We start from the raw sequence: 15165 nt of genomic DNA on the forward strand, positions 1-15165 counted from the left end.
TCTTGGTGAGTGGGAAGGAGAAAGGAGGAGGATGACAGGAGAAGGATGACAGGGTCTCCATGGAGACCCCAACCATCAGCATTTGGCCCAGGTCCTCTCATTGTGTGACTGATTTATTTACTAAAGGAGATGATACAAAACACTGTGAGAAAACTGAACACGGCATTCGCTATAAGCTTCCTCGTATCACTCACTGGCTTCTTAAAGTGACACTCAAGAGACATTGCTTTCTAGTCCTGAGCTATTGGCTGTTTTTACTGTGAGTTCTATCAGTGACCAGGATTCTTTTCTCCCATTGGCCGCTAGATAACTTGATTCAAGTTTGTGCTCACCTGTTTCAAGAACAGAGGCCTCCTGCCATGTGTTTTTCTATTAGCCTTAATTCTGGCTCCATTATAAGTTCCTCCTCTTGTTCCCTGCCCTTCCCCTCCCCATCCCTTTCCTCCCCCCTTTCTCACAACCCTGCGGTCAGGCTGTATTCGATATACAGCTGCCTCATCTGCTGTAATTCCTTTCTGGAACAGTGAGGAAGGCAACAAAAGGGAGCATGGCTTCCTCAAGTGTTCAGCCTGTTCCTGGGACTACAAAAGTAGCAATCAACATGCAGAGAGAAGGAAAGGAAATGAATTTGCAAGAACATCTAGTCCATAATTTTAGTGACAACTATCTTGGGCAAGGCTCTGTGGCCTTGGGGCAAAATGCTCCCCTCCCCCGCTCCAGTTCTTTAGCTTCGTGGTAAAAAGCCAGCACCTTCCGAGGTGCTTCTTCCAAGTCCTTGACTCTGTGATGCTACTAGGAGAACTGGTGGAGTTTAACCAGGCACGGTGCTTTCAGCCAATAGTGACTTCCCCTCTTATGCCTGAGGCAGGGCCACTGGAGCAGGAAGTCTGAGTGGGTCGTTTTCCTCCCTCTCGGGGGCCACTATGACCCTCTTTGCCCTTCTTACTCAACAGCCAAGGGAGTAGTTGTTCAGGAGGGAGCTGGCTCAACTCACTTTTCTCCATTCACCCTCCCTGCACTCTCACCCTAGGGCTGCCCTGTCCCTCCGGTAGGGAATCATGGTCTAGAGAATTCTCCTCTCCCTTCTAAGCCAGCTCCAGGCTTCTGACCTCCCACCATCTTCTGGATGCTCTGCTTGTCTTTACTCCTCTTGTATTCGAACGAGAACTCACCTGGCCAGCCTGAAGACTTGGGTTGAAAGTTCCCAGTAAGTTGCCCCAATCCACCATCCTCCCAGCACAGCATCTCTTAGATCTGCTGTTTCTTCTGTTCTACTGCCCAATCACTTGTCTCACCTGTGTCTTTTCTTTAGCTATTTTCTACCCGAGTTAGAGTAAGCAGTGCCATTCTGGTCCTGGCCTACGGAATCTCTAAAATGCTCTGGGGCCTTATTTCAGCAGGGATGTTCCCTTCTTGAGAACAACTGCTCACTGTTCTAGTCTGCATCTGATGTTAGGTCCTGACTTTGAGGTGAGTTTATTTGTACAGATTTAAACTGTGAACCTCCTGTGTGCCTGGTACCGTGATAAAAACTTCAAGGCTTCTGATGGATGGTTTTTGTCTTGTCTCATGCCTGTTTTCATTTCTGTTCTACCATTGCCTTTGCTTCGCTGCTTAATCATCTCTAGGCTCCAACTCCCTCTACCTTCCTGGCAGTTTGATTTTACAAACTTCCTCTCCTATCCTGCCTTAATAGCTTCTGGCTTCAGAGACGTGATTTAAGCTTCCTCAAAGGGTAAGTTTTTATTCGCTGAATTGTTTCTTTTGCAGTTCCAGCGTGGTAAATCCAGCTTCCACCATGATTGATACATCCCAGGAAAGCACAAGGAAGTCAGCTGTATCTCCAGCCAAGGTAGACTGAGCTCAGACTTTGAAAATCTCATTTGGGGAAGGAGTGCCATTTTTCTCATTTTATCAAAGCACCGTGAAATAAAGAGAATTTCGTAGTACTTTTTTCCTACCAAACATAGATAATTTTTACTGTTTAATATAAGAAATCACTCTTGTGGTGGAAAATTTTATGAATATCATGTTACTGCATTGCTGAAGACCTAGATTTTTTGTCCTAAAGAATGAAAAGTCTAATGCTGTTGGGGGCTGCTGCTTTGAAGCATAAGAATGTGGCTTGTTGGTTCCATATCAGTCCTTATTCCTATTCATGGCTTCCTGAATCTCTGTTAGAGGTCTGCTTAGGGGAGGGAATTGTCAGTTTATGAAACAACAGATAGCAAATATTGATATTCAGTCTTACATTAATAAAAAAATGCTGGGGGGGAGGGATAAATTAGGAGTTAGGGGTTAACATATTCACACTAGTATATATAAAATAGATAACCAACAAGGACCTACTGTATAGCACAAGGAACTATACTCAATATTTTGTAATAACCTAAAGGAGAAAAGAATCTGAGTAAAAAAATATATATGTATATGTATGTATGTATAACTGAATCACTCTGCTCTGCACCTGAAACTAACACAACATTGTAAATCAACTGTACTTCAATTGAAAAAAATTCTATTTACTGATACGCTTTTCTGTCATTAGAATTGATGATCATGATAGTGACTATGAACCACTTCAAGATACCTTGTCTTTTAAATCCTTATAGGAAAGGTCAGTTACACTTATATTTAGTACAGCTTTAATCTATCACAGTGAGTCTCATACAGTAGGAAGAGCACGGGTGGGAATCTGCCCTAATTAGAGTCTCAGGTTTACCCCGACCTTGACCACCTCTTTGATATGTTCAGGCCCATGTTGTCTCACATCTGTAAAAATTTCACTTCTGTGAGATTTAGATTTGAATGCCTCGTTCTGGTTTAACTTTGGAGGACTCTGGAATTGAGTATACTTTATACAATTTTGTCCTGTGTTTTTTTTTTGGTTGGTTTTTTTTATTTTTTTGGTATGGCATATATATGGTAATTCTTTGCTAACCAGATTAATTAAGACCATCATTTTTCAAACATGCCAGATAGAATTTACTGGATAAAACTACCAACTATTGGAGATAATAAGCATTTGCTGACACTGAGTTGCTGCTGTGACATTTAAAATGAGTTTAATAAACAATATTTTTCCCCAGCAAAGGAAGAATCCATTTAATAGCTCCATGCTGCCAGAAGATCACTTATCTCAACAAATCAAAAATGAGCAGTCAAAAAATGGAAGGGCTGGTTTCTTTCAGACTTCAAAAGAGGGTAAATATTATTTTTATGGGCTAGATATTTTTATCTTTGTTATCTATGGACTAAGGGAAATTCTCAGAGTTCCTTTAACCAAAATAGCTTTCAAGAGAAAGTGAAAAGTCCTGATGGTTTTCTTCTACTTTGCCCACTGGTTTCCTGCCTGAGGGAAGGAAGCAGAAATTTTAGAAACCGGAAGTTCATGCATTCCAGTCTCGGAGCTGACACTTGTGTGACCTCCATGTCTTGGGTCCCCCCACAGTGACCTGGGAAATTTTTTGACCAGAGGCATTCAGTCATTCATTTAACAGTCTTTATTGGATGTCTACCAGGTACAGACACAGTTCTCTGTTTAAAATGGAGAGTTTGCCTCAAGATAAAAGACCACTTGACAATGTTACAATCCTCGAATCTGTAGTTATCAGCCCAGTCTTCCAGGAGCATTTGATCAGATTTGTTGCTTAACTGATTGAAGTCTGCCTCTTATGGAATTTTACCATTCTCACCATTAAGAAGAAACATTAGACAATTTAATCTCTTCAAAAGCAACTGTAAGAAGATTCCACAAGCATCAAAGATTGGACAAGGGGTAGAAAATTAACGAACAGTAGAGTTAGGAGTTTCAATTAGCCTGTTTTAATATTAGTGTAGTTTTCCTCTCCATTGGATACACTTTAGATAGCATAAAATACTTTACAGAAAAGAAGTCACTGGAACATTACCTGTTTTTTTTAACTTTTTAACAAAATTAATTTTTGTTTTAGGTATTGAGATTTTAAAAAATTGAGCTCCCTTTTCTGGTTTCCATATGTGAATTTTTTAAAGTGACTTCTGTATTTTTTCTTTACCCTCCTTGAGGAATTTTTAAAGTTTCTTTTTAAAAAAAAATTTTTATTGAGTATAAAATACCACAAACTATGTATCATGTAAAGCACAGCAATCTTAAATTTAATGAAGTTCATGCATGAATTTTTTAAGGCTTTTTAATTAGGTCTGTATTTATGCTTCATGCTTCATTGTCTTTAATACTTAGTGTTTTTGCTAAATGTAGATTAAGTTTATGATAGGTGTTTTAAATTACAGAGTTATTCTGCATTTGGTATATCATCTAATATGTTTTACTTTTCAGATGAATTGTCAGAGTCCAAAGAAGAGTCATCTATCCTGGATATTTCAAGCCAAAAGTTAGAGAAAACAAAGCAGACTTTTCCAGGCCCTGAGAATGGGTCCCAAATCAAGGCTCCAATCCCCAATGCCAGGAAAATGATCTATAAATCGCATGACTTAAAGCAAGATGATAACCAGTCTTTTCCTAGACAAAGGACAGACTCCCTGAACACAAGAGGGGCTCCAAGAGGGATCCTGAAACGCAATTCCAGTTCCAGTAGCACAGACTCAGAAACTGTTCGTTTTCCTCAGAACGTTGAACCCAAAAGCAAAATTGTGTCACCTGGCCTAACCATCCATGAGAGGATTTCTGAGAAGGAGCATTCTTTAGAAGATGACTCCTCCTCAAACTCACTGGAGCCATTAAAGCACGTGAGATTCTCTGCAGTGAAGGATGAACTCCCACAGAGTCTGGGGCTAGTCCATGGCCGGGAAGTAGGAGAATTTAGTGTTTTAGAATCTGACAGGTTGAAGAATGGAACAGAAGATGCAGGGGACATAGATGAGTTTTGCAATGATCCTAAGCCTTCCCGATACAGAAAGCCTTCGCTTTTTCAGCCATCAGCCTCAAGCCCAAGTACATCAAAAAATGAAACACATCAGCCAACGACTTCTGGTTCCTTTCCAATTAATGAGCACCATCCTCCCAAAGAAGTTTTAACTACAAGAGCACAGTCCACTGAGAATTCACACACCATCAATGAACACAAAGCTAACTCATCAGAATTGTCAAGGCTTGAATCAAAATTGTCCAGAAGCCCAGCTGGTAAGAGATTCGTCACTACCAGGCTCTAAAAACTGAGCCAGTGGGCTTGGAATGACCAGGCCAGCCAGCCAGCCTGGTAGAAACCCATTTTGCTTTCTAGGTATTCCCGCTAAAATTCAAGCAGGTGCCACCGGGGAATGTTTATGCCTCTTAATGGGTTTGCGTGTTTTCCTCAATCGCCAATAACTAAAAGAACCAGGATAGCACACTTTCCAGCACATTATGCTTAATCCAAAAAAAAAAAAAAATCATATCAATAATTTAACTAAACAAATTATAGCACTTTGAGTTAAATCAAGGTGTATATACAGAGTGAGAAATAAACATATGCTAATTCTTTTGTACAGAGTAAATATATTATTACTCACCTAATGCAAATTTATCAATTACCATTTAACCAAACTTCGGTTTCTCTTTTAATTTCAGGAGAACCGTCACTTTCTTAGCCTCAAAGGATGGGAAACTAGACTTTAAATTCTGACTATGAAAAAGCCTCATACTTTGGCCTGCCCAGGGCCTCCATCCATTTGTTCTTAGACTTTAAATGCTCTGGAGGAACTTTCTCCTTCAGCTGGTGTGAGCTGAGAGGCAATGAGAGTACTGCTTTTTCCTGCTAACTAGCTGACTAGTCCTCTCTTGAAGATCTTAGAACTCTCAGGGGATGCCTCAAACTGCTTTCCTATGCCTATATGATTACTTCACAATTCTTATGTTTTAAAACAGAAGCAATGGGAAAAATCATTTTGTGTACTCTCTCCCATCTTCACTAAGTCCTAATCTAACTCTATGATAATTTTTATAGTCAGGAAAATTTACAGTAGCAACAGTCAAGTTTCTAACTCATTTACTCTCCTCCTCCCTTATTAGTCGATATTAAGTTGACCCTGAGTCACTTTTGCTCAGCCGTACACTTTCATACTTATTCAAATCAATCCACTTCTTAAAGGACAAAGCATTTCCATCACCCCTCTCCCTGGGTATTTTAAATCATTTGAACAGAAGAGAATATTTTTTTTTAAAAAATTAAAAATTAGCTTCTTCAAGATATAAAGGAACTCATTTTAAGGAAACTACTAAAGTTTGAATAAACACTAGCAAATAATTGGGTGATGCTTACTTAAATGTTTATCCAAAAGAGGAAAAAAATTTCTTTGGTAATATTTTCCTTTGTTATAATCCATAGAAAAAAATGGTAAACCTTTCCTGATTTTCAAAGTGCACCTGCTTTCCCACAGACTACCTTTCTAATTTTGTATTAACTCTTTATTTTTGCTTTCTGATTTTTAAATCTCAATCTCAGCTCACCGTGAAGTCTGGGGAGAAGCCGTCATCAGCTAAACCCATTTTGGTTGACAGACAGGCCTTCTGGTCTCAGAGCTTATATACAAAGTCCTGCTTACTCATTAATGCCCTGCTTTCCCCCCTGCTTACCACAGAAATATATACAAGTAAATAATGGAGCATAAGAAGAAAATCAGGACCAAAAAAGAATGGTACACTCTAATTGTGTGAATTATAAGGGTTTGACTTTAACTCTGAGCTTTAGGAGAGCCATTATCACACTCATTATATTATACTGGAAGAAAACAAAAGAATTCCTCAAAGGAAACAAAACATTATCTGGCATCAAATTTTTAAACTCTTATTTTTAAGGAATATACTTTCATTTGAAAAGTGTAAAAACATTTGAAAAGAAGAGATGCATACAGAATAAAACAATTATCATCTGTGATATCACCCAGCACTAACTATCACTAATGTTTAATCGTAGGGCCTTCCAATAATTTTCAGGCATGGATATAATTTAAATTATGTTCATACTGTCCAGACTGCTTTTTTTTTTCACTAACTGTAGTACAAGCATTTTTTTCATTATTAGTCTTCTGTTAAACAGACTAACAAAGAATTCTTAAAGATTTCTCAAAGGAACTTTATCATTACTGACATATATTTAATAGTATAATGTGTAGTTATGAAAGGAAACCAATATCCACTATGTGCCAATTATTGTATAAGCCTTTGTTGTTTTAGCATTTAGCCAGAGTTGATGATTAAAATCAAAGAGGTAATTTTATTAACTGACATCTCTGGTACATTTCAGATGTAGCTAATGTCATAAAAATTCAACTCACGTAATTTTCAAGAACATGTATTGTGTAGCTTAGCATTTATAAGGAAGAGCAAGAAATGCTGAAACACCTTTAGTCTTAACTAAAGGGAAAGAATGCCTGAGTTCCCTCATCTACATGTGCCATGTGCCCTGTGAATAAAGCTCAGAAAGGTCTCTCCCTACTTTTTCTTTTTTCTTTTTTCTTTTTTAACATCTTTATTGGAGTATAATTTCTCTCTACTTTCTTGGTAGACTAGAAAGAATTTAAGTGTCCTTCCCTAGCCTCCTAGCCATTGGTTGGCAAACATCAGGGAACAGGTAGAAATCCCATTCTCCATCAGTCCTCATTTTACTTTGTCCCACAGAGACTACCTCCAGCTTACAGATTGTAGAAGGGAAATAGGGGATCGTGGAGGAGTCTCTTGAGACCATGGTCCTCAAACTGAAGTATGCAAAACAACCACTGGGATAGCTGGTAGGAAAGATTCCTGGGCCCCACCTTCAGAGATTCTGGTTCAGTATACCAGGAGTAAGGCCCTTGGATGCAAATATCCTTCTTGTGCCATTCTGATGTTTTGGAGGGAGCTCCTTGTTTAATCTTCCTTGAACGTTGTTTTTCTAACTTCTGAAATCTCCTAAGTCTGTGTTTCTCGAACTTGAGTGTAAGCCCTCTCTAGGGTTTATGAGTGGGCCAGTAGATAGGTGGCGTCATAAAATCAACATGATGTATCTTCCTGGAGTGTCTATTTTATGCAAAGCTTTGAGAAAAATTAATGTTTAAAATGTAACATGGGTCAGAATACAAAATCTACTTGACTTTTTAGAATAAAACAGACACTTGAAAGAAATTCCCCAATTCGGCTTACATCCCATACTTCCAGGGGCCTATGTTTACCTTCCTTTACTGTTATAGGGCATCTTTGGTAGAATATCTTAATTAGGATGGTTTACATTATAACTCCAGATAAATGCTGATATAAACAGCTAATGGTGTAGAAAATGTAAATACAAAGTGCCTTTTTAAAAGATAATGTGAGTGATTGAATAATAATTCTTTAAGCATTCTCTTTTCTTATTTAGAAAAGCATTTCTGTGTTGCAGATGAACTGTCTCGCGTTGAGCCTGAGTCATCTCAGGTGCCACATCTCAGTTCTAGAGACCATCAGCAAGGTAAGCCCCGTCTTCTCAAGTCCCTAAAAGCTAAGACGTCCTCATGCTCTGGTCCACATGCCCCTGAGATAAGGAAGACAACCGATGATTCCATATCTAAAGTCCTAGACTGGTTTAACCGAAGTTCTCATTCAGATGACAAGAAATCATCTCTCGAATATTCCCAAGAAATAAAGCCCAAAGAAAAAACAGACTCAGAGTCACGGATTGCTGTTGCCTTGGTGACAGGTGATACCGGTCAAAAAGAAAATGGCTCAAAGGCTCTGTTATCCACCAAAGTTGAATTGACACCTGTGGGATCTGATTCAACATTCCAGGTAGAGGAAAATATGCCTTTTGGAAATGGCAAAAATGTGAATATCAAACCCAGATCTATTAATTTGTCCCCACAAGGCAAGGAAAGTCCAGGCATACTGCAACCATTTGAAATCTCTAGTCCAAATCAAAATATACTTTCATTTGAAAAGTGTAAAAACATTTGAAAAGAAGAGATGCATACAGAATAAAACAATTATCATCTGTGATATCACCCAGCACTAACTATCACTAATGTTTAATCGTAGGGCCTTCCAATAATTTTCAGGCATGGATATAATTTAAATTATGTTCATACTGTCCAGACTGCTTTTTTTTTTCACTAACTGTAGTACAAGCATTTTTTTCATTATTAGTCTTCTGTTAAACAGACTAACAAAGAATTCTTAAAGATTTCTCAAAGGAACTTTATCATTACTGACATATATTTAATAGTATAATGTGTAGTTATGAAAGGAAACCAATATCCACTATGTGCCAATTATTGTATAAGCCTTTGTTGTTTTAGCATTTAGCCAGAGTTGATGATTAAAATCAAAGAGGTAATTTTATTAACTGACATCTCTGGTACATTTCAGATGTAGCTAATGTCATAAAAATTCAACTCACGTAATTTTCAAGAACATGTATTGTGTAGCTTAGCATTTATAAGGAAGAGCAAGAAATGCTGAAACACCTTTAGTCTTAACTAAAGGGAAAGAATGCCTGAGTTCCCTCATCTACATGTGCCATGTGCCCTGTGAATAAAGCTCAGAAAGGTCTCTCCCTACTTTTTCTTTTTTCTTTTTTCTTTTTTAACATCTTTATTGGAGTATAATTTCTCTCTACTTTCTTGGTAGACTAGAAAGAATTTAAGTGTCCTTCCCTAGCCTCCTAGCCATTGGTTGGCAAACATCAGGGAACAGGTAGAAATCCCATTCTCCATCAGTCCTCATTTTACTTTGTCCCACAGAGACTACCTCCAGCTTACAGATTGTAGAAGGGAAATAGGGGATCGTGGAGGAGTCTCTTGAGACCATGGTCCTCAAACTGAAGTATGCAAAACAACCACTGGGATAGCTGGTAGGAAAGATTCCTGGGCCCCACCTTCAGAGATTCTGGTTCAGTATACCAGGAGTAAGGCCCTTGGATGCAAATATCCTTCTTGTGCCATTCTGATGTTTTGGAGGGAGCTCCTTGTTTAATCTTCCTTGAACGTTGTTTTTCTAACTTCTGAAATCTCCTAAGTCTGTGTTTCTCGAACTTGAGTGTAAGCCCTCTCTAGGGTTTATGAGTGGGCCAGTAGATAGGTGGCGTCATAAAATCAACATGATGTATCTTCCTGGAGTGTCTATTTTATGCAAAGCTTTGAGAAAAATTAATGTTTAAAATGTAACATGGGTCAGAATACAAAATCTACTTGACTTTTTAGAATAAAACAGACACTTGAAAGAAATTCCCCAATTCGGCTTACATCCCATACTTCCAGGGGCCTATGTTTACCTTCCTTTACTGTTATAGGGCATCTTTGGTAGAATATCTTAATTAGGATGGTTTACATTATAACTCCAGATAAATGCTGATATAAACAGCTAATGGTGTAGAAAATGTAAATACAAAGTGCCTTTTTAAAAGATAATGTGAGTGATTGAATAATAATTCTTTAAGCATTCTCTTTTCTTATTTAGAAAAGCATTTCTGTGTTGCAGATGAACTGTCTCGCGTTGAGCCTGAGTCATCTCAGGTGCCACATCTCAGTTCTAGAGACCATCAGCAAGGTAAGCCCCGTCTTCTCAAGTCCCTAAAAGCTAAGACGTCCTCATGCTCTGGTCCACATGCCCCTGAGATAAGGAAGACAACCGATGATTCCATATCTAAAGTCCTAGACTGGTTTAACCGAAGTTCTCATTCAGATGACAAGAAATCATCTCTCGAATATTCCCAAGAAATAAAGCCCAAAGAAAAAACAGACTCAGAGTCACGGATTGCTGTTGCCTTGGTGACAGGTGATACCGGTCAAAAAGAAAATGGCTCAAAGGCTCTGTTATCCACCAAAGTTGAATTGACACCTGTGGGATCTGATTCAACATTCCAGGTAGAGGAAAATATGCCTTTTGGAAATGGCAAAAATGTGAATATCAAACCCAGATCTATTAATTTGTCCCCACAAGGCAAGGAAAGTCCAGGCATACTGCAACCATTTGAAATCTCTAGTCCAAATCAAGAGAGTAAAACTGTGGACTATAGCCAAGGTTCAAAAAACGTAGGAGAAGGAATTGGGGTACTTCCTCCAACCAATAACTACTCCTACAGTGTTTGCAAAGGATCTCATGCAGAAGATCAAGTTCCACGCAACACTAAGGATGTTGACAGTTTAGGTGAAGAAGAGCCCAAGCTTTGTGTTTATGAAAAAAACAGAAGAAAGTCAGAAGTGAATTTTGACTCTTCAACAGTTATCGAACAATGGAGTTTGAAAGACAACGTGAAGGCAGAGAGAGAGAGCAAAGGAAGAGATAGTTACATCCTAAAAGCTTCTTCAGAATCAGAGACTATTGAGTCACCCCCTGAGGCTACCAACAATAAATCTCCTTGGAAGGAGCCTAAGGTCCAACTACAAGAAGCAGGTGAGGTTCCCCAAAACCAAGTGCAAAGAGAGAAATACAAAAGAGTGAGTGACAGAATATCCTTTTGGGAAGGTGAGAAAGCTACTGCTAACTTAACTCATAAAGAACCGACATCTTCATTTTGTCAGGAACGACTTTCTGCTAAAGCATATCAGCCTGTGAGGTCCATGGACAGTTTATCTACAGGCTGTAGTAAATATAATAATCAAGTCACTGCCAAACAAGTGGTCCTAGATAAGGATGGTCAAGCAGCCCATCTCTGCCAATTTTATTCCTCCAATAAAACTAAAGAGACCAGGCCCCAAATATCAGGTCCATCCCAAAATGATCCTTCAGCTGGCCAACCAGGTAAAGTGTCTCTGTTTCAGAGTAAGACAACTGAGCCTATGAGAAGATTACCAGTGACAGACAGTTTGCATTATGAAAAGGACATTACTTTTCCACCACTGCAACTTCCTTCAAATGTTGGGAGTGAAATACATACCTCTTTGGAGAAAGACAGATCTCTAATTGGTGAATGGAATCCCAACTTTAAAGTTATGTCCCTAAAAGAAAGAATGGATGAACCCAATACAGAACAGGTCTATAATCACTCTCAATTTGAGAATTTGAGAAAGTTTTGGGACTTAGGAGCCAATCCAAACAGTCAAGATAATATTGAGAAGAATACTACCACAAGCCAAAAAAATTCTGTGCCTTTTAATAGCCAGAAACGCGAAGAATTCAGTGACATTAAATCATCAGGAAAAAATACCCATGAAAGAGAGACGCTTCTAAGCCAGAAAAAAGTTCCGGGAAGAGAGGAAATAGAGAAATTAAATTCAAAGAGCACACTCCAGGTGTTACCAAATGAAACCACATTTCCATTGAGACCACCCAGAAAGTCCACTCATCAGTTGCCAGGATATGAGTCATCAAAGGAAAACATGGGAAAAAATACAGAAGGGTTTGTTACTCCAGTGTTCAAGGAAGAAAAGGATTACTCTGACCGAGAGATTCAAGAATCCCTTGTGAAAACAAGTGTTTTCTCTAAAGACTACAGAGACGCGTTTAATGACAGCTTACAGAAGCTGCTTTCGGAAGCCTCATCACCAGTCATCCAGCCCTCTGGTGGAAAAGTTCATAAAAAACAAGCGCTTGAACCAGGTATTTCTGAAAATAGGACATGGCCTCGAAAGACAGATTTTGCTGATACCGAGGAAGAAGCCAAAAGACCTGAGGAGATCATTAATGAGCATATAGACAAACCAGTAGCTCCTCCAAAGGTCAATTCGAACACTATGACTGCTAGTCTAGACAAACTCCTGAAGGAAGCAACTGGACCTCCACCCTCTCCCTCGCAAACCAAATGTGAACCGGCAACCAGTAGGATCGACTCTGAGTCTGAAGAGAGTAGAGTTTATGAAAAAGGGATAGAATGGAGTCAGAACACATCAGCCTATCAGAGAGAGATACTAGCTTCTTTTCCAGAGGCAGAAACTTTGGGAAATTCAGCTCTCTCCCAGAAAGCTCAAAGCGGTGAGTGCCAGCTAAACACGGAGAACTTGTTTCAGATGGCTGCGGAAGGTTCTAACCCATTGGATCAACCTTCCTATCACCACAGAAAGGGTTCTTTTGGGGATGTGGCCAACACTCCCCAAGGTATGCCTTCTTCTAAGGATGCTCATCTTGTTCCTCAGAATAAGGCACTACCTTCTCAAAGGGAATTTCTGAGACTGTAGAAAAAGTTCTTCTTCTATCCAAACCTGCACTGAATGATGTAAAGGCTGTATTACAAAAGCTACTTAGAGAAGCTTTGTTGACTTATCCAGTAGGGAGGGAAGTAGTTTCTGGAGAAGTAAAAGCAGAATTTCCTGAAGGCGTGCAGGTAGAAGGTAGCCCCTCAAATTCTCTGGGAGTTATCCCATCACAGACTACAATGGACAGCATAGTTCCAGACAGAAAGGATTTGTATTCCTTCAGTGTAGTTCCTGATAAAACTCATAAAGTTGGATCTTATTTAGCTGCCCAGATGCCTCCATCAGAACAAACCCTTAACTCATCTGCTTCTACTGTTGCTCAGGATGGCAAAGAGTTATCTCAGGAAGTGACAGAAACTGTGAGGGAAACAATTATTCAACCTAAATCAGAGCTCCTTGAATTCAGTGCTGTCTTAGAAAAACTACTGAAGGAAACAATTGAAAGCCCCTGCTCAAAATATGACAGTGATACAGGGACTCTTTATTCATCAAAGTTAATAGGTAGTACTGAGGTGCCCAGGCAGGCTGCTTCTGAACTCCATCCTAAGGAAATGAAAGAAACAGCAGAAAAGTCTGAGGCTCCATCAATTACTGGGAGTGCTTTTGAGATTGGCTTTGAGAAACTCCTTAAAGAATCATCTAACGGTCCTTCTTGTCAGCTCCTGGTGTCAGTGAAGGAAGAAACTCCTGAGAAGGAGCCTTCACAGTCAAAGCAGGCCAGGTTCTTGGGGAAAGAGCCCTCTTTTTACTGGACAGCCTCAAAGGCCTTGGAAACGAAACTTAAGAGTAATGTTTTCAAATCTCAAGTCAGGTAACTTGATAAAGTGTTGGGAAGAGACAAAGCTGACTGATTTACCAATAGATCTCTGTGGTTTTGAAAGTGGGGTTGAGATCCCTGGAACCTCGCAACTTTCTGTGGACCATGAAATAGGGACCACTGAAACTATAAAACCCCCAGAGGACAGGAATTATGAAAGTGAGGTTGCAGTAGTTTGAGAAGGGGCTTTTCAGGAGCTTGGTTTCAAAGAGGCTCCTGAAGCAATGAACGTGCCCAGAAATAGGCAACCCATTCCTCTCCTGACAGACAAAGAAAACTCTACAAAAATAAGTAAAGTTGAATTGATTCTGGCATCACCATATAAGAGACAAGAGAAAAAGGAAGAAAAAGAAGGTTTCTCTGACTCTGATATTTCAGATGGAAACATCAGTTCTAGGGCAGAAAGCGGCAGAAATACCTCCAGTGAGCATTTTGAGGTTTTTAACTGATTGGTTAATGAGTTGATTTATGTAATGCTGACATAAAGGATGGTGTAGTTTTTAGAATTGGGATTAATTTGACAATCCCAAATAGTACTAAATTCTTCCTTGTACTTCAGTTCTCCCTAGATTTTCTTAATAAAAAACTACATTTCCTTTTATCTTCTTTAATCAGATGAGTTACATAGAGATAGCTTTACCCATCAGGCAGTGTTTCAGAATCTGACTTTATTCTCACTGATCAGTGATAGAATTTTTAGGTTTCAAAAATATTTTTTAAAGAACTTTTGGGGTTTAGAGAGTACCTCTAAAACATCCAAGTGTGCTTTTCTCTTGGAGCTAATTAGAATTTCCTAATTGGCAGTCCATACAGGAGTCTCTAGTAAGATTTGTGGCAAGAAACTTCCATACTGGTCACACATTTCCCTTTTAAGAACAGTAGTTTACCACATTAGTGGCTAAGTACCAGGAACAAAGTGCAAGGCTGGAAGTTTCCCTTGAGATACCTTGGGCTGTGGTGTTTCTGTTGCCACTCTCTCCCTCTTGTTTGCAATTATCTGCAGGATCCTCCCCTTCTAGGGTATGCCTCAGTCTGATGACCTCACCTGATTCCACCTATAAGGGCATTGCCTGGCCTGCTGCATTTCTTTGGCTCCAGCCTTAGCTAAGTGGATGGAGATCTTAATCAATTACCATATTCACCTAAGTGGACTTGGGCTTCTGGTTTCAGCCAGGCTATAAAAGATAGGGCTTGTCTCAGTTTGCTATTCTGAGCAACCTGGCTATTTTGGGAGAGAAACCCAGGAACAAATAGGGATTAGAAGTTAGCTGATTAGAATGATGAAATGA

At 39.3% G+C, this 15165-nt stretch overlaps 1 protein-coding gene across 2 annotated transcripts in view; it reads left to right on the forward strand.

Moving 5' to 3' along the window:
* The window catches only part of SYTL2 (synaptotagmin like 2), a 101916-nt gene that overhangs the window by 62126 nt on the left and 24625 nt on the right, over window positions 1-15165 (forward strand). For both annotated transcript variants that reach the window (XM_024763610.1, XM_024763612.1), the window contains exons 5-8: window positions 1771-1852; window positions 3090-3204; window positions 4319-5122; window positions 8334-8402. In XM_024763610.1, the coding sequence (XP_024619378.1) occupies window positions 1771-1852; window positions 3090-3204; window positions 4319-5122; window positions 8334-8402 (1070 nt within the window). The remainder of the gene's footprint in view (window positions 1-1770; window positions 1853-3089; window positions 3205-4318; window positions 5123-8333; window positions 8403-15165) is intronic.

This window comes from Neophocaena asiaeorientalis, unplaced genomic scaffold (assembly GCF_003031525.2).
Source record: "Neophocaena asiaeorientalis asiaeorientalis breed wild unplaced genomic scaffold, Neophocaena_asiaeorientalis_V1.1 scaffold946, whole genome shotgun sequence".
NCBI lineage: Eukaryota > Metazoa > Chordata > Mammalia > Artiodactyla > Phocoenidae > Neophocaena > Neophocaena asiaeorientalis.